Here is a 21,770-nt window from a genome sequence, read left to right on the forward strand (position 1 = left end):
CTACGTGTACTAACCCCCCAATCCCCCACCCCACCTCCTTCCAGCTGGTTTACAAGCGGAATGAGCCGTGATTGGCTAGAGTCACCTTACAGAGGCCACACGGAAAGAGGAGGAGGAGCTATGCGCCCGGAAAATGCTGTTATTCAGTCCATCCGGAAAGTATTCACAGTGCTTCACTTTTTCCACATTTTTTTATGTTACAGCCTAATTCCAAAATGGAGTAAATTCATTTTTCCCCCTCAAAATCCTATTCACAACACCCCATAATGACAACATGAAAAGGGTTTTTTTCCTTACAAATTTATTAAAAATAAAAAAAAATAAGAAATCACATGTACATAAGTATTCACACCATTTGCTCAATACTTTGTTGATGCACCTTTGGCAGCAATTACTATTAATGAATATGATGCCACAAGCTTGGTGCTCCTATCTTTGGGCAGTTTTGTCCATTCCTCTTTGGAGCACCTCTCAAGCTCCATCAGGTTGGGGAGCGTCGGTGCACGGCCATTTTCAGATCTCTCCAGAGATGCTCAATCAGATTCAGGTCTGTGTTCTGGCTGAGCCACTCAAGGACATTCACAGAGTTGTCCTGGAGACACTCCTTTGATGTCTTGGCTGTGTGTTTAAAGTCATTGTCCTGCTGAAAGATCAACCATTGCCCCAGTCTGAGGTCAAGAGCACTCTGGAGCAAGTTTTCATCCAGGATGTCTCTGTACATTCCTCCATTCATCTTTCCTTCCATCCTCACTAATCTCCCAGTTCCTGCAACTGAAAAACATCCCCACAGCATGATGCTGCCACCACCATGCTTTACTATAGGGATGGTGCCTGATTTCCTCCAAACATGACACCTGGCATTCAACCCAAAGAGTTCAATCTCATCAGACCAAAGAATTACAGGTGCCTTTTCGCAAACTCCAGCTGGGCTGCCATGTGCTTTATAAGGAGTGGCTTCTGTCTGGACACTCTACCATACACGCCTGAATGGTGGATTGTTGCAGAGATGGTTGCCCTCCTGGAAGGTTCTCCTCTCTCCACAGAAGAATGCTGGAGCTCTGACAGAGTGAGTATCAGGCTCTTGGTTACCTCCATGACTAAGGCCCTTCTCTCCCGATCACTCAGTCTAGACAGGCGGCCAGCTCATTTACAGATGATGGAGGCCACTGTGCTCATTGGGACTTTCAAAGCAGCAGAAATATTTCTGTACCTTTCCCCAGATTTGTGCCCCAAGATAATACTGTCTCTACAGACAATTCCTTTGACTTCATGTTTGGTTTATGCTCTTACATGCACTGTCAACTGTGGAACCTTTTATGTAGACAGGTGTGTGGCTTTCCAAATCATGTCCAGTCAATTGAATTTACCCCAGGTGGACTCCAATTAAGCTGTAGAAACATCTCAAGGATGATCAGTGGAAACAGGATGCACCTGAGCTCAATTTTTGAGCTTCGTGGCAAAGGCTGTGAATACTTATGTATATGTAATTTCTTATTTATTTTTAATATATTTGCAAAAATAAAAAAAAACATTTTTCACATTGGCATTATGGGGTATTGTGTGTAGAATTTTGAGGGAAAAAATGAATTTCATCCATTTGGGAATATGGCTGTATACCAAAATGTGGAAAAAGTGAAGCGCTGTGAATACTTTCCAGATGCACCGTATTAAAAATATAAAGAAATGTCATATTTTCCAAAGTTTAGATCATGAAGCACAATGTGTAGGGAAAAAAGTTCTTGTTTTCTCTGAAAAAGCTGAAAATGTGCAGAAATTACGTCCAAATCACAAGCAGGTTTTACTACCTCGCACGCTTACAATCCACCCTCAGTACTGATTAATTGATTCCATCTGCTCAAAGTGGTGTTAATCAGTAAAATCACCTGGTGCAGTGGGTGGTTGCAAAGAAAACCTGCACTTTCTTGGCCCTTTTTGAAATCAGTTTACCTCTGGACTAATGTAAGGAATTTGACCGTACAGGAGATCCACTGCTGCAGGATCATCACAGCCTCAGACTCTCCACACAGCCTAAAATAGACAATAAGAGGATTGCACTGTGCTTGTGATTCAAAGAATCTCTTTAAAGCAGCGTGTAGAGGTAGAGGGTGTGAATTTAAAAAAGGAAAGGTATTGTAAGCCCTTTTGTGGCCTGTTTGTAACGACCTACTCATCCCTCAAAGCAAGAATGAGGCATCTTCCTTCTTCCTGTGCTGCTCTTAACGCCCACCAGAACTCTAAACATAGAGCTGCAGAGCTGCTGACCCACTGCAGCGAACGATCCCAGCTTGGATTCATTCTCATCCACCCTGGGCTCTTTATTTTCCTTCTCCATCCTTCTGGCGTCTTTGTGGCTTTTGATCCTGAGTGTTGAAACGCAATAAGGTGGTTGCAAAGGTGAAGCTAAAATCTAAAACGTGGAGATTGTGTGGCTCGTGTTTCAGGAATCAGATCAGCTCCCTTGCTTTTTATTTCCAGTTTTTCCGCATTTGAAGCCGTTCCATTCATTGTTGTTGTCAACACATCCCACTGGGAACATTGCGGCAGTTTGTCGTTTTCGCGTGCACATCTTTGCGCGTAAAAGTGCACATTAAGGAGACATGTTGTGTCCTGCTGTGGGGAAAAGCTTCAGGAGAGAGAGACATGAAAAACAAACACAGTGGATTTACTGAAGCAGTTCGTTGGTCATACACGTGAGGACAGACGTTAGTCACGTGGTGTTTCGGCACACAGCTTTCTCGGCTTTGGAGACTTTGCTGCATGAAATCTCAGTTCTCCTGCAGTGCGCGCCGATCAGTGCTCTCCAGCTGCCCGCTCATGTCAGTGCTGAAGCGCCACCTAAAGGTGGTCTGTGTTACAGTGCCGTGAGGCTCAGGAGTTTGGAGAGCCTGTTGCGCAGGCTGCAGAGCGGAAATGTGCGTGCATAGCATGGTGCGTGTGATACAGAGTTTGATGAAGATTAAGTTTGGGCGCATGAGTAGAGGAGGGAATATTAGGAGATTTCTGCGTATTAAACTTGGTGAGCAAGTTTCTTCTTTTTTCTCAGAATCTCTCTCTCTTTCCCTCTTTGTGGTGGTGTGTGTGTGTGGGGGGGGGGGCATATTTCTTCAGTGTGCAGCCAAATAAAATAAATTGTATTTATTTATTTATTTATTTAATGAAAACAACACAAAAGCTGATAATAACACTGTAATTTGTTCATTAATGCATTGATTAGATTGTAAATAGTCAATATAAATCAATATAAATATAATATATAATGAAAACAATACAAAAGCTAATAATAATACTGTAATTAATAACACTGTAATTTGTTCAGTAATGCATTGATTAGATTGTAAATAGTCAATATAAATCAATATAAATATAATATATAATTAAAACAATACAAAAGCTGATAACAATACTGTAATTAATAACACTAATTTGTTCAGTAATGCATTGTAGTAAGTCCCTTCAGCTGCTCCCTTGTTTGCACTCGGGGTCACCACAGCAAATCCAAGGTGGATCTGCAATGCATTGATTAGATTGTAAATAGTCAATATAAATCAAATCCTGTCTCGAAACCCAAAATGCTTTCTGCAAGGGCAGAGCAACAACTGTTTGTTTGTTTATTTTTGTTTGTTTGTTTGTTTGTTTGTTTGGCTGGTTGTTGACTGATTGAGTGACTGATGCTGGATGTTACATTCATTTTCTTTCAAGCGTTTTAAAGGAGTGAGTCACTTTCTGAAGCAAAATTTTCATTTAGTTTAATGATCACCATGAACTGCCCATGACTGTAAAGTCAGGAAGAGATGACTCTTCCATGTGGTACCGTGTGGAACTTCACTATGAATTAGTCAACAAATGAGTTTTGTCTAAATGTGTGTGTGAAAGATGAGAGCAGGCCCATCATCTGAAACCAAAAAGATGGCCTCTGGCCAACTTAAATGACTTCAGGGGGGCTCAAAACCAGGCATAATGAACTCCAAACCCCAACAGATGTCCAAAATAATTACTGCAATTTGTCAGCTGAAAGATAAAAATAGGTGATCTTTAAATATTTTGCATTTTTAATGGACCACTGTAGAAATGTCATCAAATCCAGCTGCCTCACACCTCAATTTGCGGATATTAGAAGAGCTGTTCAAGGAAGTTATTTTTACTCTTGTCTCTGTTATAGCTAATATTCAAAAGCTTAAATTCCATTGAAGAACACAATGTTTACATTCTCCATAAAGGCACAATATCATGTCTGAATATATGGTACTGTGCAAATCATTTTAAACATCTTTCTATAACTATGAGTTTGAAAAATGTAGAAGCTTCTAAATGTCAAATCATTTATTATGAAGAATGCTATGGATTAAAGGCTTAAATTATATATAGAGAGAGAGACTTGCAAAAGTAGTCAGCCCCTTGGTATTTCACGCATTTTAATTTGTTTATGCCATTTCAAATACAAAAAGTAAATCAGGCTTCTCAATATAAAAAATTCTAAAATTATCTTCCTTAGACTCAAACTGAAAGTAAATTTCTACAACTTGATATAAATTAATTAAAAATATAAAAGCCAAGATGATGGGTTGCATAAGTAATGGGCCCCTTTGGTATAATATTTGTAAGTAATCCATTTAATTGCCAGTTATCTTCTGACAAGTCAGGAGATGGATACATGAACATTTCCAAGTCACTGAATATGTCTTGAACTTTATTTGCATCAGTGATGAAGAAATACAAACAGTATGGAACTCTAAGGTAAATCTGTGTGGAGTCGACAGTTCTCAAAAACTGAGTGACTGTGCAAGAAGGAGAAGAGTGAGGAAAGCCACCAAGACATCCAGACAACCCAGAAGAAGTTATAGGCTTCTGTGGCTGTGATTGGAGAAATTGTGCATAGTACATGTTTTGCATTTTGTATCCACTGTTATACAGCTCCATGATGAAGTGGCACAGAGGAGGGTTTTGTTTCACCAAAACATTAAATCTGGGCTTGCATCTCAGATGTACCTTCTGGCAAATTGTAGTTGAACTTTCAGGTCTTCTTTTTTAATAAAACCCTCCTCTGTAATTTTTTAAATGTTAATTTACTGTCTTAATGTATTTCTAAATTGTTTAGGTTCTTCCTATCATATACACAATATTATTATTATTACTTCTATTTTGTCATTTGATTTTTAAATGGAGCACAGTGGAAATAAGTGTTTCACTTTATTGTGGATCCATGTATTTTTAACGTATTTACAGTTATGTACTTACTTTTAACTTAAATGGTAAATGGGCTGCATTTATATCTAGTTTTTCCATCTGCATCAGGCACTCAAAGCGCTTTACACATCAATGCCTCACATTCACCCCGATGTCAGGCTGCTGTCATGCAAGGCGCTCACTACACACTGGGAGCAACTAGGGGATGAAGGACCTTGCCCAAGGGCCTTTAGTGATTTTCCGGTCAACTGGAATTTGAATCAAGTATCCTCTGGTTTCAAGCCCAACGCTTAACCACTAGACCAGGGGTGGCCAAGTTCGGTCCTCGAGAGCCACATTCCTGACACTCTTAGTTGTCTCCCTGCTCCAACACACCTGAATCCAATGAAAGGCTCATTAAAAGTCTGCTAACGAGCCTTTCATTGGATTCAGGTGTGTTGGAGCAGGGAGACAACTAAGAGTGTCAGGAATGTGGCTCTCGAGGACCGAACTTGGCCACCCCTGCACTAGACCATCACCTCCCCTATACTTACTATATAAAATCATACATGCATACTTTTAATATGTACAGTGAGGAAAATAAGTATTTGAACACCCTGCAGTTTTGCAAGTTCTCCCACTTAGAAATCATGGAGGGGTCTGAAATTTTCATCTTAGGTGCATGTCCACTGTGACAGACATAATCTAGAAAAAGAATCCAGAAAACACAATGTATGATTTTTATATATATATATATATATATATATATATATATATATATATATATATAATTTATTTGTATGTTACTGCTGCAAATAAGTATTTGAACACCTACCAACCAGCAAGAATTCTGGCTCACACAGGCCTGTTAATTTTTCTTTAAGAAGCCCTCTTATTCTGCACTCTTTGCCTGTATTAATTGCACCTGTTTGAACTTGTTACCTGTGTAAAAGACACCTGTTCACACACTCAATCAATCACACTCCAACCTGTCCACCATAGCCAAGACCAAAAAGCTGTCTAAGGACACCAGGGACAAAACTGTAGACCTGCACAAGGCTGGGATGGACAACAGGACAACAGGCAAGCAACTTGGTAGAAGACAACAACTGTTATGATTATTTATTAGAAAGTGGAAGAAACACAAGATGACTGTCAATCTCCCTCGGTCTGGGATTCCACGCAAGATCTCACTTTGTGGGGTAAGGATGATTCTGAGAAAGTACAGAACTACACAGGAGGACCTGGTCAGTGACCTGAAGAGAGCTGGGACAACAGTCACAAAGATTACATTAGTAACACATGATGCTGTCATGGTTTAAAATCCTGCAGGGCAGCAAGGTCCCCCTGCTCAAGCCAGCACATGTCCAGGCCCATTTGAAGTTCACCAGTGACCATCTGGATGATCCAGAGGAGGCATGGGAGAAGGTCATGTGGTCAGATGAGACCAGAATAGAGCTTTTTGGAATCAACTTCACTTACCATGTTTAGAGGATGAGAACAACCTCAAGAAAACCATCCCAACCGTGAAGCATGGGGGTGGAAACATCATACTCTGGGGGTGCTCTTCTGCAAAGGGGACAGGATGACTGCACCGTATTGAAGGGAGGATGGAAGGGGTCATGTATTGAGAGATTTTGGCAAACCTCCTTACCTCAGTAAGAGCATTGAAGATGGGTCATGGCTGGGTCTTCCAGCATGACAATGACCCCAAACACACAGCCAGGGCAACGAAGGAGGGGTGTTGTGTGGGCCGCTGAAGAGGAGGTACTGCTGGCCCACCACCAGATGGTGCCCTGTCATGTTGGCAGCCTTTGGGCCTCTAGAGGGGGAACTGGCCTTTTTGGTACCACCAGGTAGGCCGTCATCAGCTGTCTGTCATCACTGATCACCACATCCATAAAAGCCTGGGAGAGACACCATAACTCTGCCAAGTTATCAGCTTACCACACAGGTAAACCTACTCAGCTGTTTTGTGCCGTACGCACATTCATTGCTACTGAAGTCTTTGCAGTTGTGATTTATATACTTGCAGCTCGTAGCCAGCTCGTAGCTGGGTGTACACACACCCACCTAATCTGTTTTGCTTCTGCCAGCAGTACCGGTCCGACAGCCTCGAGCGGTGGCCACCTGGGGTACCGGGACTTGGCGTCTCTGGTGTATTGCAGGCCTCCGGCTGGCGGTGGGACTTCGTGGGTTCTGGCTCTTCTCTGGATAGGTGTCTCCTACCCTCGGGCCTGCCTACGTGTCACCATTTTCTGTTATTAATTGAACTCAGCATATTCGTAACCTGTTTGCACTTTTGCATAATAAATTGTTATTTATTGGTATTCCTACTAACTGCTCATTTACGCCCCCTAACGTGGGTCCGTGCATTCACTTTCTTAACAGGATAACTCGGCCACGTCATGGACTCTGGGGGGCGTTTACCACCTGATGAACGATCACTGGAAGTGCAAGGTGCGCAGGATCTACCGGGAGGAAAGCTGGGTGAGCTGCAGCATATATTGTCTAACCTCACTGCTCGTTTGGATTTATTAACCGAGCAGAATGCTCACCTCAGCCGTTGGATGGAGGCTCTCACCGCGCAGGTAGACACGAGTGCGTCAGGCGCGGCTGCAGCCACTCCTCCTCCAGTAGATCTGCCGTCAAACAGAATAAATCCAGTGGTTGTTCAGAGGTCTCCCCCCTCGTCGCCCAAAGCTTCCATTAGTTCCCCGGAACCGTACAGTGGTTGTGTTGAAACGTGCGCGGACTTCTTGATGCAGTGCACACTCGTTTTTTCACAACGGCCCATTATGTACGCGTCTGAGTACAGCCGGGTGGCTTATGTGATTAATTTGCTTCGGGGCGAGGCACGCGCCTGGGCTACGGCACTCTGGGAACAAGATTCACGGATCCTGTCAACTTACACTGGGTTCATAAGGGAGTTTCGACAAGTGTTCGATCATCCCAATAGAGGCGAGTCCGCTTCAAATATGCTGCTGTCAATGAGACAGGGACGATGGAGTGCAGCTGATTACGCAATCGACTTCCACGTTGCGGCAGCGAGGTCCGGTTGGGATTCAGTCTCACTCCGCGCCGCCTTTGTAAATGGGCTGTCTCCGGCCCTAAAGGAGCATCTGGTGGCTAAGGATCAACCGCAGGATTTAGATAGGCTTATTGATCTGATTATTCGTTTAGACAATCGGCTTGAGGAATTCAAGCGGGAGCGAGATGAAGGGCGTGGCCGGGTGCGCGCTGTCCCTCTCCCCTCCAGATCCGAGTTAGTGCCGTCCTCTCCCAGCTCCAAAGCCAGGGCTCTCCGCGTTGCACCAGCTCCCCCTGCTGACGTTGCTATGGACACGAGCAGGGCAAAAGTGAAAGTAAAAGAAAGACAAAGGAGGCCGGCTCGTGGAGAGTGTTTTTACTGTGGCTTGAGTGAGCATGCGCAGAAGAATTGCCCCAAGCAGTTAAAACTTCAATGCTCACCCTTAGAGAGTGGGCTAAGGGTGAGCCATACAAACCACACGGGTGTTCCACGAAAATGCGCACGACTCCCAGTCACAATCCTCTGTGGGGATTTAACCCTTACTGCTCCAGCAATGATTGACACAGGATCAGAAGGGAACCTACTGGATAGTAGGTGGGCTAAGGCAGTGGGGCTCCCTCTGGTGGCCGTTCCTTCACCATTAAAGGTGCGGGCACTAGATGGTACCCTACTACCAGAAATCACACACCAGTCACGGCCTTTAACATTGGTCGTCTCTGGTAATCACAGGGAGGAGATTGTGTTTTATGTAACACCTTCTACCTCCAGAGTTATTTTGGGGTATCCACGGATGATGAAACACAATCCCCGGATTGATTTGCCATCTGGGGTTGTGGCTCAATGGAGCGAAACCTGCCACCGGGAGTGTTTAAGATTCTCTGTGCCACCTGGTGATGAAGTTAAAGAGGAGGTCAGAGTCCCCCCCAATCTCACGGAGGTGCCGGCTGAGTACCATGACCTTGCTGACGTCTTCAGCAAGGATCTGGCACTCACCCTGCCCCCGCATCGTCCGTATGATTGTGCCATTGATTTGGGTCCAGGCGCTGAGTATCCATCCAGCAGACTGTACAACCTCTCACGTCCTGAATGCGAATCAATGGAGACCTACATCCAGGACTCCGAAATTCGTCATCCCCGTTAGGTTCAGGTTTCTTTTTTGTGGGCAAGAAGGACGGTGGTCTCCGTCCATGCATTTATTATAGTTGGCTGAACGAGATCACGGTTCGCAACCGATACCCGTTACCTCTATTGGATTCAGTGTTCACGCCCCTGCATGGAGCCAACATATTCACAAAGTTGGATCTTAGAAATGCTTGCCATCTAGTTTGGATAAGGAAGGGAGACGAATGGAAGACGGCATTTAACACCCCCTTAGGGCACTTTGAGTACCTGGTCATGCCGTTCGGCCTCACCAACGCCCCCGCGACGTTCCAGGCTTTGGTTAATGACGTTCTGCGGGATTTCCTGCACCGATTCGTCTTTGTATACCTGGACAATATCCTCATCTTCTCCCAGGATTCTGAGACTCATGTTAAGCATGTCCGTCAGGTCCTTCAGCGGTTATTGGAGAACCGGCTGTTTGTGAAGGCCGCGAAGTGTGAGTTCCACCGCACCTCTTTGTCCTTCTTGGGGTTCATTATCTCCTCCAACTCCGTCACACCTGATCTGGCTAAGGTAGCTGCGGTGAGAGACTGGCCCCAACCGGTAAATCGTAGGAAGCTGCAACAGTTCCTAGGGTTCGCCAGTTTTTACAGGAGGTTTATTAAGGGCTATAGTCAGGTAGTTAGCCCCCTTATAGCCCTGACCTCCACCAAAGTCCCCTTCACCTGGTCGGATCGGTGTGAAGCCGCGTTTAGGGAGTTGAAACACCAGTTTTCAACTGCACCAGTTCTGGTGCAGCCCGATCCTAGCCGCCAGTTCATTGTTGAAGTGGATGCCTCTGACTCAGGGATAGGAGCCATACGGTACCAGAGCAGGGAGTCCGATAGTGTTCTCCACCCCTGTGCTTACTTCTCCTGCAGGTTAACCCCCGCCGAACGGAACTATGACGTTGGCAATCGGGAACTCCTGGCTGTGAAAGAGGCCCTTGAGGAGTAGAGACATCTGTTGGAGGGAGCTGTGGTCCCATTTGTGGTTCTCACTGACCACCGGAACCTGGAATATATTCAGACCGCTATGATCGAGCCAGGTGTCGTCATCTACCGGCCTCTCCCCGTTCAAGGTCTGCTTGGGGTATCAACCCCCGTTGTTTCCGGCAGTCGAGGGAGAGGTCGAGGTGCCCTCGGTCCAGGCCCACCTTAGGAGATGCCGTTGGGTGTGGAAGAAAGCCTGTTCTGCTCTCGTGAAGGCCCGGACGCGGGCTAAGGACCATGCGGACCGCCGAGGTGCCCCGGCCCCAACTTACCAGCCCGGGCAGGAGGTTTGGCTGTCCATGAAGAACATACCTCTGCAGACGGATTCACCAAAACTAACTGACCGTTTCATCGGACCATTTAAAATAGTCAAGGTGATCAGCCCTGCCGCAGTAAAACTGCAACTCCCGGCATCGCTATGTATCCACCCTGTTTTTCATGTGTCCCAGATAAAACCACACCACACATCAGACCTCTGCACCCCCGGACCGGCGCCACCTCCTGCCCGGATCATCGATGGAGAACCAGCTTGGACAGTGAGGAAACTCCTCGATGTTCGTCGAAGGAGTCGGGGGTATCAATATCTAGTAGACTGGGAGGGTTATGGCCCGGAAGAACGCTCCTGGGTGAAGAGGAGCTTCATTCTGGACCCCGCCCTCCTGGCGGATTTCTACCGGAGGCACCCAGACAAGCCGAGCGGGTGCCAGGAGGCACCCGTTGAGGGGGGGGTCCTGTTGTGTGGGCCGCTGAAGAGGAGGTACTGCTGGCCCACCACCAGATGGCGCCCTGGCATGTTGGCAGCATTTGGGCCTCTAGAGGGGGCACTGGCCTTTTTGGTACCACCAGGTGTGCCCGTTAGGCCATCATCAGCTGTCTGTCATCACTCATCACCACATCCATAAAAGCCTGGGAGAGCCACTATAACTCTGTCGAGTTGTCAGCTTACCACACAGGTAAACCTACTTAGCCATTTTGTGCCGTACGCACATTCATTGCTACTGAAGTCTTTGCAGTTGAGATTTATATACTTGCAGCTCGTAGCCAGGTTTGTGGGAAGTTTGGAGGAGTTGGCGTCTCCACTCCTCACTTCTTACTTGCTAAGTATTTCAATTGACACTGCACGTTTTCGTTTTCCTCTGCACTCTGGGAGTATTTGGATTTATTCCTTCAGGAGGATTACTGAGTTTTGTTGACTGTTTGCTGGGTGTACACACACCCACCTAATCTGTTTTGCTTCTGCCAGCAGTACCGGTCCGACAGCCTCGAGCGGTGGCCACCTGGGGTACCAGGACTTGGCGGCTCTGGTGTATTGCAGGCCTCCGGCTGGCGGTGGAACTTCGTGGGTTCCAGCTCTTCTCTGGATAGGCGTCTCCTACCCTCGGGCCTGCCCACGTGTCACCATTTTCTGTTATTAATTGGACTCAGCATATTCGTAACCTGTTTGCACTTTTGCATAATAAATTATTTATTGGTATTCCTATTGACCACTCATTTATGCCCCCTAACGTGGGTCCGTGCATTCACTTTCTTAACAATGGGCTCCGTAAGAAGCATTTCAAGGTCCTGGAGTGGCCTGGCCAGTCTCCAGACATGAACTCAATAGAAAATCTTTGGAGGGAGCTGAAACTCCAAACCTGAAAGATCTAGAGAAGATCTGTATGGAGGAGTGGACCAAAATCCCTACTGCAGTGTGTGCAAACCTGGTGAAAAACTACAGGAAACATTTGACCTCTGTAATTGCAAACAAAGGCTACTGTACCAAATATTAACATTGATTTTCACAGGTGTTCAAATACTTATTTGCAGCAGTAACATACAAATAAATTATTTAAAAAAAATCATACATTGTGATTTCCGGATTTTTGTTTTTTAGATTATGTCTCTCACAGTGGACATGCACCTAAGATGAAAATTTCAGACCCCTCCATGATTTCTAAGTAGCAGAACTTGCAAAATCGCAGAGTGTTCAGATACTTATTTTCCTTACTGTAGATGATTTACCACACCCTACTGAAATGGCCTGTGAGTCCAGAATGTAATTATCAAAGTCCATTGTTCAGTGTTCTTAGCTAATATCCGTAGTTTCTCCAAAAGATATGAGTCCTAATAATGTTCTGTTCTGGCAGCTTTCATCAGTGACCCAAAATACATAAGCATACCAAACAGCAAATGTCAGCTCTCCCGTTTCTCCGTGATCAAAGTTATACACACATGTGCACACATGCAGAGGTTTTTGTCTTTTCTGCATTCTGCCACAAGCAGGTGCTTTTATTTTTACATACCCACAGGCAGATGGTGGCAGAAGACATCAAATGCACTACACTTTTCACTCATGGTAACGCAAGATGACACTTAACTAAACTGATAAAACTAATTGAACTACAAAAACACAATAAATCAACAACATTGACAACACTGTTAAACTAACATGAACCACAATACCAAAATTTAAAACGCCAAAACCCGAACTCCCATGGTGCATTGCAGCACAACGTCCATTGCTCACTGTTGTTCACTAATATTGCTAATTTCTCCAAAAATATTAGTCCTATCAACTTCGATTTTTTGCAGCGTTCATCCTTGACCCAAAATACATGAGCATATCAAAGAAAAATGTGAGCTCTCCCCAGTTTCTCCGTGATCCAAGGCATACATATGCGCGCACACACGCCTACGGCCACTTGGCTATTGTAGATACACACACACACACACACACAATTATATATACATGTTAAAAGTCAGGGATTCTGTGCAGTAAAGGCTTTATTGGTACAACATGGGTAAAAGGCAAAATCAACACAAACTCATGATGAATTAATATTAACAATAACATGAACTCAATAACATTCTTAATAAATAATCACTGATTCTTATATTTCTGAGCAAATCTTAGAGTTATAATGGTCTGCTGACTCTTTTCAGCCTTGAACATAATAAGCATTTATGTTAGCTTACAAGTCCCAATTATTTCTAATAACATATCAATGATCCTGACCTTTGACCTCCTGGATGCAGGACTGAGATCAGTCAGGCTTATTAAAGAAGAATGATTTTAGATCAGAACTTTGAATGTCAGGAGAGCAGTGAGGAAGGTGCTGAACAATGTGGTGGGTCCGAGAACGGCTCCAGCCCTGTTGTAATAGTTATTTCTTCTGACAGTGCCTCAGATCAGAACCTACACAAGCAGCGTAGGCCATAGCATGGGCGATATAGTTCTGCTCCTGGATGCCCTGAAAGAGGTGACCCATGGGTCCTCGAGCAAGCACAGCCACATCTTCTCCACTGTGAGTGGCAGACTTCATGGGCACTGCAGACTGCTGCACAAAGGTTTTAGATTCTGGCAAAGTAAAACACAAAACCTCTGTTGGAATGGAAAATTATTATCAAGCGATCAAATAAGAAGGTATCAGAGCTCCACAGTGGCCATTTGATGAGGCGAAGGTCCCAAATCCCTGTGCATAACTTTCTCAGACTGTAAAAGTCCTGGATAAACCTTTTCTGATATCACCCATAAGGTTTTCAAAGAGTGGGCTTGAAGCCAGTGTCTGACTCCACCCAAACAACAAATGGGAAATGGGGTGCACTGTGGGCAAAACCGCTGGGACCAGAGTGGGATGAATGAAACCCAAATGTACTCACCTGTCTTAAAATTAGCAATATAGCACAGACTAGTAAGATAGGTAAAGGTGCCCTGACACTTGCACGACTTTGATCCGCGCACTGGCGTGCACATCATTGTGACGATCCCACCCGCTGTGTTCCCAGCTGAACACCGTGCTTTGTTCCACTGGACACTGCGCTTTGTGCCGCTGGATGCTTTGTATATAAAATAATTATTTCGTAGCAGATTAATCATGTTTTGTCAGAGTTGGCTGTTGAAAATGCCTCTAATTGCTTAGAGAATCACAGAGGACTGTTCCAGCAGCAGCTTTTCTCTCTCTCTCTCTCTCTGTCTCTCTCTCTCTCTCTCTCGTGCTGCATGAGGTGAAGAACACATTGGAGCCCTCTAAAAGGTCATTTTTTGTAATGTTTATATTGTAATGGCTTGGTAAAACACCTGTATGTTCATTCCTTCTTATTAGTAGCTGCAAAATTATGTTTATGATAGATTTAACATCTCGTTATAATCATTCAGATGAGCTGTGCTGTGATGCGGTGCGCTGACGCGATCACTCACAGTCACCCACAGTGTTTTTTTATTGTTTGCGCAATGTTCAGGTGAAATTCATGTAATTAATGCGTCATGGAGATTTTGAACATTTCAAAATATTCTTTGCACACTTGCATGAAGCCGTGCAAAGTTTACAACAGTTTACAATGAGTTTATAACAAGTTTATAACAAGTTTACTCTTGTGCATGGCAGAGTGCGTGCACTGGACTGGTGTCTTTGATTGTGCCTCAATCACCGAGGCACTATTAGTGCAACTGACATTACTTAACTATAGATACCTGCTAAGTAATGCTAACTAGTGCGCGCAAGAAATAATCTAATTCATTTGCAAGCTTTGTGATTAATTAACCACATGTATAGTTTTGAAAATAACCCCTCTCAAATCACAAGCCACATATGGTGTAAAAATATGAGTCTGTCAAAAATGCAAAAAAAAAAGAACGAAAAAGAAAACAAAGGAAAAAATTAACTCTTATTAAAAACAATTACAGAAATATTTTAATACATAAAAATAAAGTGTGCAGTCTATAAACCTTGCAAACATTGTGCATCATGAACATACTGAGCATAATTTATTATTTTCCAAAAATTTTATCACCTCAGTTATGTGTGATGCTGTGATGAAGCAATTTTCACTGTGCATATCAGGGATTTTTTGTGATTTTGAAATACAGCATAAATATATATATATATATATATATATATATATACAAAATTCCAGATAATGTGTCTGCTACATTTAAGATGCGTGGAATTTTTTATTTTTTTTTTACAATATGTTTATTAATTTTCTTTTTACACAAACACAAAACAAAAACAGAACCAAATATATAACAACAACAACACCCCAGCTCAAAATAAAAAAAAACAAACTCATAATAAAAAAAATAAAATAAAAAAAAGATACAGTTTAAAAAAAGAATCATGGGCATTCCACTATTGGTAAAATAACCTTTGTACATCACAGAAAGCCCCGCGAAAAAATAGCTGCCAGATCCAGACCAACATACCGCAAATAAGGGTCCCATATTTTATAGAACTCATCTTCCCTATTATGTAGCTTATTCGTTACGAAGTCCAATGAAATGTATTCAAGAACAGTCCGCTGCCACTGTGTTCTTGATGGGGCTTTGTCTATAATCCAGTTCGAGAGGACACATTTCCTAGCACAAAAAGTAAGCATCATGTAAAGTTGTCTTTCACATTTCTTCTTAATGTTATTTGTCATTCCCAGCAACATATACAATGGGTTACATTCAGTAATAATAGAAAGGATCTTGTCCAATTCACCTTTTATACTAAACCAAAATTGTTGTATTTTCCTACAGGACCAAAGACAGTGAGTGAGGTTACCCACCTCTGTTTTACACTTAGGGCAGAGCGGAGAAAGGTCTGAATTAAATCTGTGATGCTGAGAAGGAGATATATGAACACGATGCAAAATCTTAAGTTGCATTGCTTTTACCCTATTACAAACACTCAAAGACCCTGCGTTCTCCCAAGTTTCATTCCAGGCCTCGTCACTGATCACCAAAGCTAACTCCCTCTCCCATGTCCCCTTCAAATGAGCCAAATCTGAGCCTTCATATTCTCTCAATAAACCATAGCAAATCTTAACAGAGCATTTAAGTTTAGGCTGAAATAGTTGTTTTTCACAATCAGTAACAGTTTGGTTGGCAAGTATAGTTGTGTTCTTTAGGATATAATCTCTCACTTGCAGGTACCGAAAAAAGTCACGTCTGTGAATTCCGTATTTATTTACTAACTGATCGAAGGACATTAGGTTTGATCTGTCCATCAAATCAGAAAGGGTAGAGATACCTTTTTCCGCCCACACAGAAAAAACAGAGTCCAAAGTCCCAGGCCGGAAAAGGGGATTGCCACATAACGGAGTGAAGAGAGATGTTAAGTGAGACCTACCCTCCATCTTTTGAATTATTTGCCAAGCTCTGACAGTACATAAAGTGAGAGGGTTACTACAGAATATTTTTAGAAGTTTACCTTTTTTCAGGAATAGTAAATTTTTCAGAGGGAGGTTGGACATGGAACTTTCTATATCAAGAGAGAAATAGGTTCTTCCACCCAGTCCGCCGCTACACACATATGGGCACTGAGCTGATACTTTCTTATGTCTGGGAGATCAAGCCCCCCCTTTGAAGATGAGAGGCATAACGTAGATATTTTAAGGCGAGGCTTCCTCCCTGCCCATATAAATGCACTAAACCAGCCATTCAAAGTCTTAACAGTCTTATGTGAAAAAATAACTGGGACCATCCGAATCGGATATAATAGCCTGGGTAAGATGTTCATTTTAAGAAGAGCAACTCGGCCGAGCCAGGACAAAGGCAAAGTCTTCCACCTCTCCAAGTCCAATTTAATGCGCTCAAACAGAGAGGTGAAATTACATTTATACATCTGATCAAAAGCAGGTGTAATCTTAATCCCTAAATAGACAAAGCCCTCTGGAGACCAATTAAAAGGAAATGAAGAAGGGACCTGAGGTTTTTCTTTTAAAGTGCCCAGCGGTATCGCTTCTGATTTATTAAAATTAATTCTGTAACCTGAGATGTCGCTGAATTTGTTAATGGTCTTGATGAGTGAGGGCACAGATATTTCAGGTTGGGTCAATACAACCAGAACATCATCAGCATATAAAGTGATTTTATGCTGTCTTTGTCCTAGACTCAGGCCGTAAATGTCCTTCCGGGCTCTCACCGCCTCCGCTAGCGGCTCTACTGCCAGGGCAAAAAGTAAGGGGGAGAGGGGGCAGCCCTGCCTAGTCCCCCTCAAAACACAAAAATTTGGGGATCGCAACCCATTAGTAAGAACTGCTGAACAGGGATTGCTATACAGAAGCCTAATCCAATTTATAAAATTTTCACTTAAACCAAATTGCCGCAAAGTAAAAAACAAATAGGACCATTCAACGCAGTCGAATGCCTTTTCGGCATCGAGCGAGACCACTATGCCAGGCACTGATTTTTGATTAAAAAACTGAATTATATTCAACAGTCTGCGCACATTATTATGCGAACTACGACCCTTAATGAAACCTGTTTGATCTTTATTAATTAGAGAGGGAAGTACACGTTCAAGACGCCTCACAATTTTGGAAAGGAGTTTCAAATCTACGTTCAGCAAAGAAACTGGCCTATAAGAGGCGCAGTCTTCAGGCGCTTTACCCTTTTTCAGTATAAGGGATATATTTGCCTCTCTTAAAGAGCTAGGTAGCAGACCTTTCTTAAAAGAGTCATTATACATATTAAGCAATGGGTCAACTAGTATATCTCGAAATTCTTTATAAAATTCAGCACCAAGGCCATCTGGCCCAGCTACTTTGCCTGCCTGCAACTCTTTTATGGCATCCAGCACCTCCTCTTTCGATATGGGACAATCCAAATTTAACTTCTGGTCTTCAGTCAATTTAGGAAGATTAAGAGAGGAAAAAAAAGCATCCATTAACTCAGGAGCATTGATATGTATTTGAGATTTGTAAAGATTTTCATAAAATTTTTTAAAGACGTCATTAATTGTGGCAGTATCAAAAAACTGTTTTCCATTTACATCTTTAATCGAAATAGCCTGGGAATCTGATTTCTTCCTTGTCAAATATGCCAAGTATTTCCCCGGCTTGTCACCATGTTCATATAACCTTTGCCTTGCAAATCTAATTTTAGTCTCTGCTTCCTTTGTCAATAGACAATCCAGTGATGAACGGAGAGCAGCGATTTCTTTAAGTTTATATGCGGAGGATGTTTTAAGGTATTCCTCTTTCGCACATTTCAGTTTACTTTCTAAAATTGTCCTCTGTTCAACCTGTCTACGCCTTTTATCTGTGGAGGGTATATTAATTAATAAAAACTGTTTGAATTCTTCAGTAAAGTAAGTTATGAATTTGTGATCATACAAAATGGAGGAGTCGAAGTGCCAACGTCTATTCTGAGGGGACAAGCTCCCGATATTACAATTAATGAAAACTGCAGCGTGGTCAGATATGACTATGTTACCAACCGAGCTGGACAAGATTGATGGTAATGTACGGTTCGGAACAAAAAAATAATCTATTCTCGTATAACACGAGTGCACTCTGGAGAAAAAAGTGAATTCTTTGTCTACTAAATGTTGTGTTCTCCACACATCTACGTAGTCCAGCTCCTCACATAAAGTGGAGAGAGCTTTGGCTTGGGGTAGAAGATATAATTTACCCTGAGGAGATTTATCCATAATTGGGTTTAGATGACAATTGAAATCACCTCCAACAAAACAGTTCCTGACGTTTAGTTCTACCAGCTTTGTAAAAGCAGAGACCAGAAAGTCTCCAGGGTGACCTGGTGGGTGATAAATAGTCATAAAAGCAACTTCTTCTCCATATAAAACACCTTTCACAATCACGTATCGACCACCTGTATCTTTTATGCAATCAAGAAGTGTAAATGGTAAGTTTTTCCTGATTAAAATTGCTGTGCCTCTGCTCCTTGATGTGAACGATGAAAAAAAGACATGTCCAAAACCTCCCTGGGCTAGTTTAGAATGTTCTATAGAGTCCAAATGTGTCTCCTGTAGTAGGGCTATGTGAACCTGTTCCCTCTTGAGATAATTCAAGACCTTTCTCCGCTTAACAGGCGTGTGAATGCCATTTATATTCCAAGTACATACATTTAAAGTTGACATACTAGTATTATATGCAAATAAACAAGATGAGCGCTAGGCCCCCTTCCAATATTTAGCCATGGCAAGAAAACAAACAGACAAACAAACAAACAAACAAAAAAAAACAAAACAAAAAAAAAAAGAGAGAGCTGGGGTGGCACACAAGAAATGTCTAGAACAAGACAAACAAACAAAGCCTACCATTGGCAAAAAAATAAACCAGCACTGTTCTACTCCTAAAATGGAGAAGTTAAGTGTAAAGGTTTTCTAAAGCAAAAGAGAAACACCTAGTCAAAAAAGAGAAAAAAAAAAAAACACCATAAAGGTGGCTGCAGCACCAGTAACGACCCACAAATAGAAACTTCATCATCAGCGTACAGTTACTCACAGCATGACGTAGGGGATCCTAAAGTCCACAAGAGAGCAGCAGCAAATCCAGTCCGACGTTTACTCACCATCCACAACAGGGATTACATCCAGCGACTCAAAGTCTTTCACCTCAGAAACCTCCTTGAAAATCTTAGTCGAGCCACGGTGGGTTACTTTCAACAAAGCGGGGTAGATCTGTCTATAATCTGCCCCGATAGCACGAAGACGTCTCTTCACCTCATCAAAACTCTTCCGCTTACGCACGACAGCGGCCGAAAAATCTTGAAATATCATCACAGTGGTGTTCTCGTACTTCAGGGGTCGGTCATTCCTACTCATCTCCCACGCTGCGTTCATGATCCTCTGCTTATCCTGGAAATTATGCAGCCTCACCAGCGCGGGACGTGGTCTCTGGCCAGTGCGCGGGACCAAAGTTGTAGTGCGGTGCGCTCTATCCACTTTAAGCCGGCCCGCTTTTGTCTTAATGTTCAAAAGTTCAGGTAACCATCTCTCAAAAAAACAAGTAGGCTCGTTACCCTCAGCGCCTTCTGGAAGACCAACAATGCGAATGTTATTCCTTCTTCCTCTGTTTTCCAAATCATCCACGTGCTCCGTGAGCTCCGCAACCCGCTTCTCCAAAACTCCGAGCCTGTCCATGGTCGGGACCGCGTCATCCTCCACAGCCGAGATCCGGGCCTCCACCTCCTTCAAACGCACCTCATGATCCTCAAATTGCTTCCTCTGTGCTTGTAGAAGCAAAGAAACCGGCCCAAGCTTGTCCTCAATAACTTTAGTGAGATTCACAGTCACCTCACGAGTCACCACACGGATCACCTCACGAAGCGCTGGGTCCATTCCCTCTGGCCCGGCGCCGGCCTCCATGCTAGCTCCCTCGTTAGCCTCATTACTCTGCAGACTGGAGCTCTCCGCGGCGTCAACTATCGGAGCTTTCCTACGCTGCATGTTGTCAGACTGTTTCAAAAAGTAATTACTGATACTCATCACAGATTCCCCAATAACAAGTGTCTGTATTGTAGCTCTATTTGTGGGTAATAAGTGTAAAATCAGAGAAGTGGCATGCTAGCCCGCCCAGACACAGCCTCACTTCAAGCCGCCATTTTGAAAACCAGACCTCAAGATGCGTGGAATTTAATAAACACAAACTGAATTTCAGACATCTTATATATATATTACTCTGGAACAAAGACGACAGACAGTGTTTGACATAAGCTGGATTCTAATAGCAAACAGGAATCGATTGCAGTGATTCCAATTGAACATAATGGAGGAGCAACCTGAGCTTCTTCTGGCATTTTTACATAAAACAAACACAACAATGTCTATAAACCCATAGAATATATTCACGAGAGTTTTAGGCATACAAAGAGTTTAATGCTGTTGTTCGTGTGGAGCCTGATCAGAGCATCGCAAATGCATTTCTTCTGTCGTGAATGTACTGAGCTACCCATAATGCACCTGGGCACAGCATGTCCACACTAAAACCTTCAAAATGAGTGCATTACTTTAAAACTAAAGCATATATCTGATATTTTCACTTTATAAAACTTCAGACATGACGTTAATTTAAATAACCTGTCCGAAATTAGTTTGGTTAAAATTTTAACCATAAGTTAAAACTGTATGCCTCTGGATGACTTGGGTGATATTGCTAGCATATTAGTATGGGGTCAAAAGAAATGAGCCTTTTTTCCTTTTTTGTGACTAGTTCTCCTTTGCCTGCAGAGGATAGAGTGGTTTCTTCTAGAACCAGCTCTCCTCTGTCTACGGAGGATAGAACTTCGCATCTACTATAAAACATTTAACAGGTAGGTACTTAACTGATTTTAGAATTCATAGATGTTTGTAATTATTCAGCTTTGTTTACCACTCTGCAAAAATATGTTAGCGGTCTAAAAATTACACTATGTAACACAATTTTTGTTCCTGGCTTCTAAGTGTTATATTTCTACTGCTTATGTCTAAAGTCTATGGAAAAATGACTACATTCAGCACAAACTTTGATTTTATTTTTTTTAACGTTCTAGAAAGTTCTAAAAGTTTCTTGAAATTTCTAGATAATTCTGGAAACTTCTAGAAAATTCTGGACAGTTCTTGCAGTTAAAGAATATTCTAGAAGACTACTCAGTAGTAGTGAAGGCGAATCGAGAATATTCTTGAAAACAGACAAATTTCAAAATATCATTGTCCTGATCACAGAAGCAAAGTTTCTGTGGAATAACAGCTATTTTCTAT

At 42.9% G+C, this 21,770-nt stretch overlaps 1 protein-coding gene across 1 annotated transcript in view; it reads right to left on the reverse strand.

The window, feature by feature from the left end:
* Positions 1-13,071: 13,071 nt before the first annotated feature.
* alp3 (alkaline phosphatase 3) overlaps positions 13,072-21,770 on the reverse strand; it is a 113,718-nt gene continuing 105,019 nt past the window's right edge. Inside the window, 1 exon segment of the mRNA XM_034167806.1 lies at positions 13,072-13,663. Coding sequence (XP_034023697.1) covers positions 13,470-13,663 — 194 coding nt within the window. The 3' untranslated portion in view covers positions 13,072-13,469.

This window comes from Thalassophryne amazonica, chromosome 4 (genome assembly GCF_902500255.1).
Source record: "Thalassophryne amazonica chromosome 4, fThaAma1.1, whole genome shotgun sequence".
Taxonomy (NCBI): domain Eukaryota; kingdom Metazoa; phylum Chordata; class Actinopteri; order Batrachoidiformes; family Batrachoididae; genus Thalassophryne; species Thalassophryne amazonica.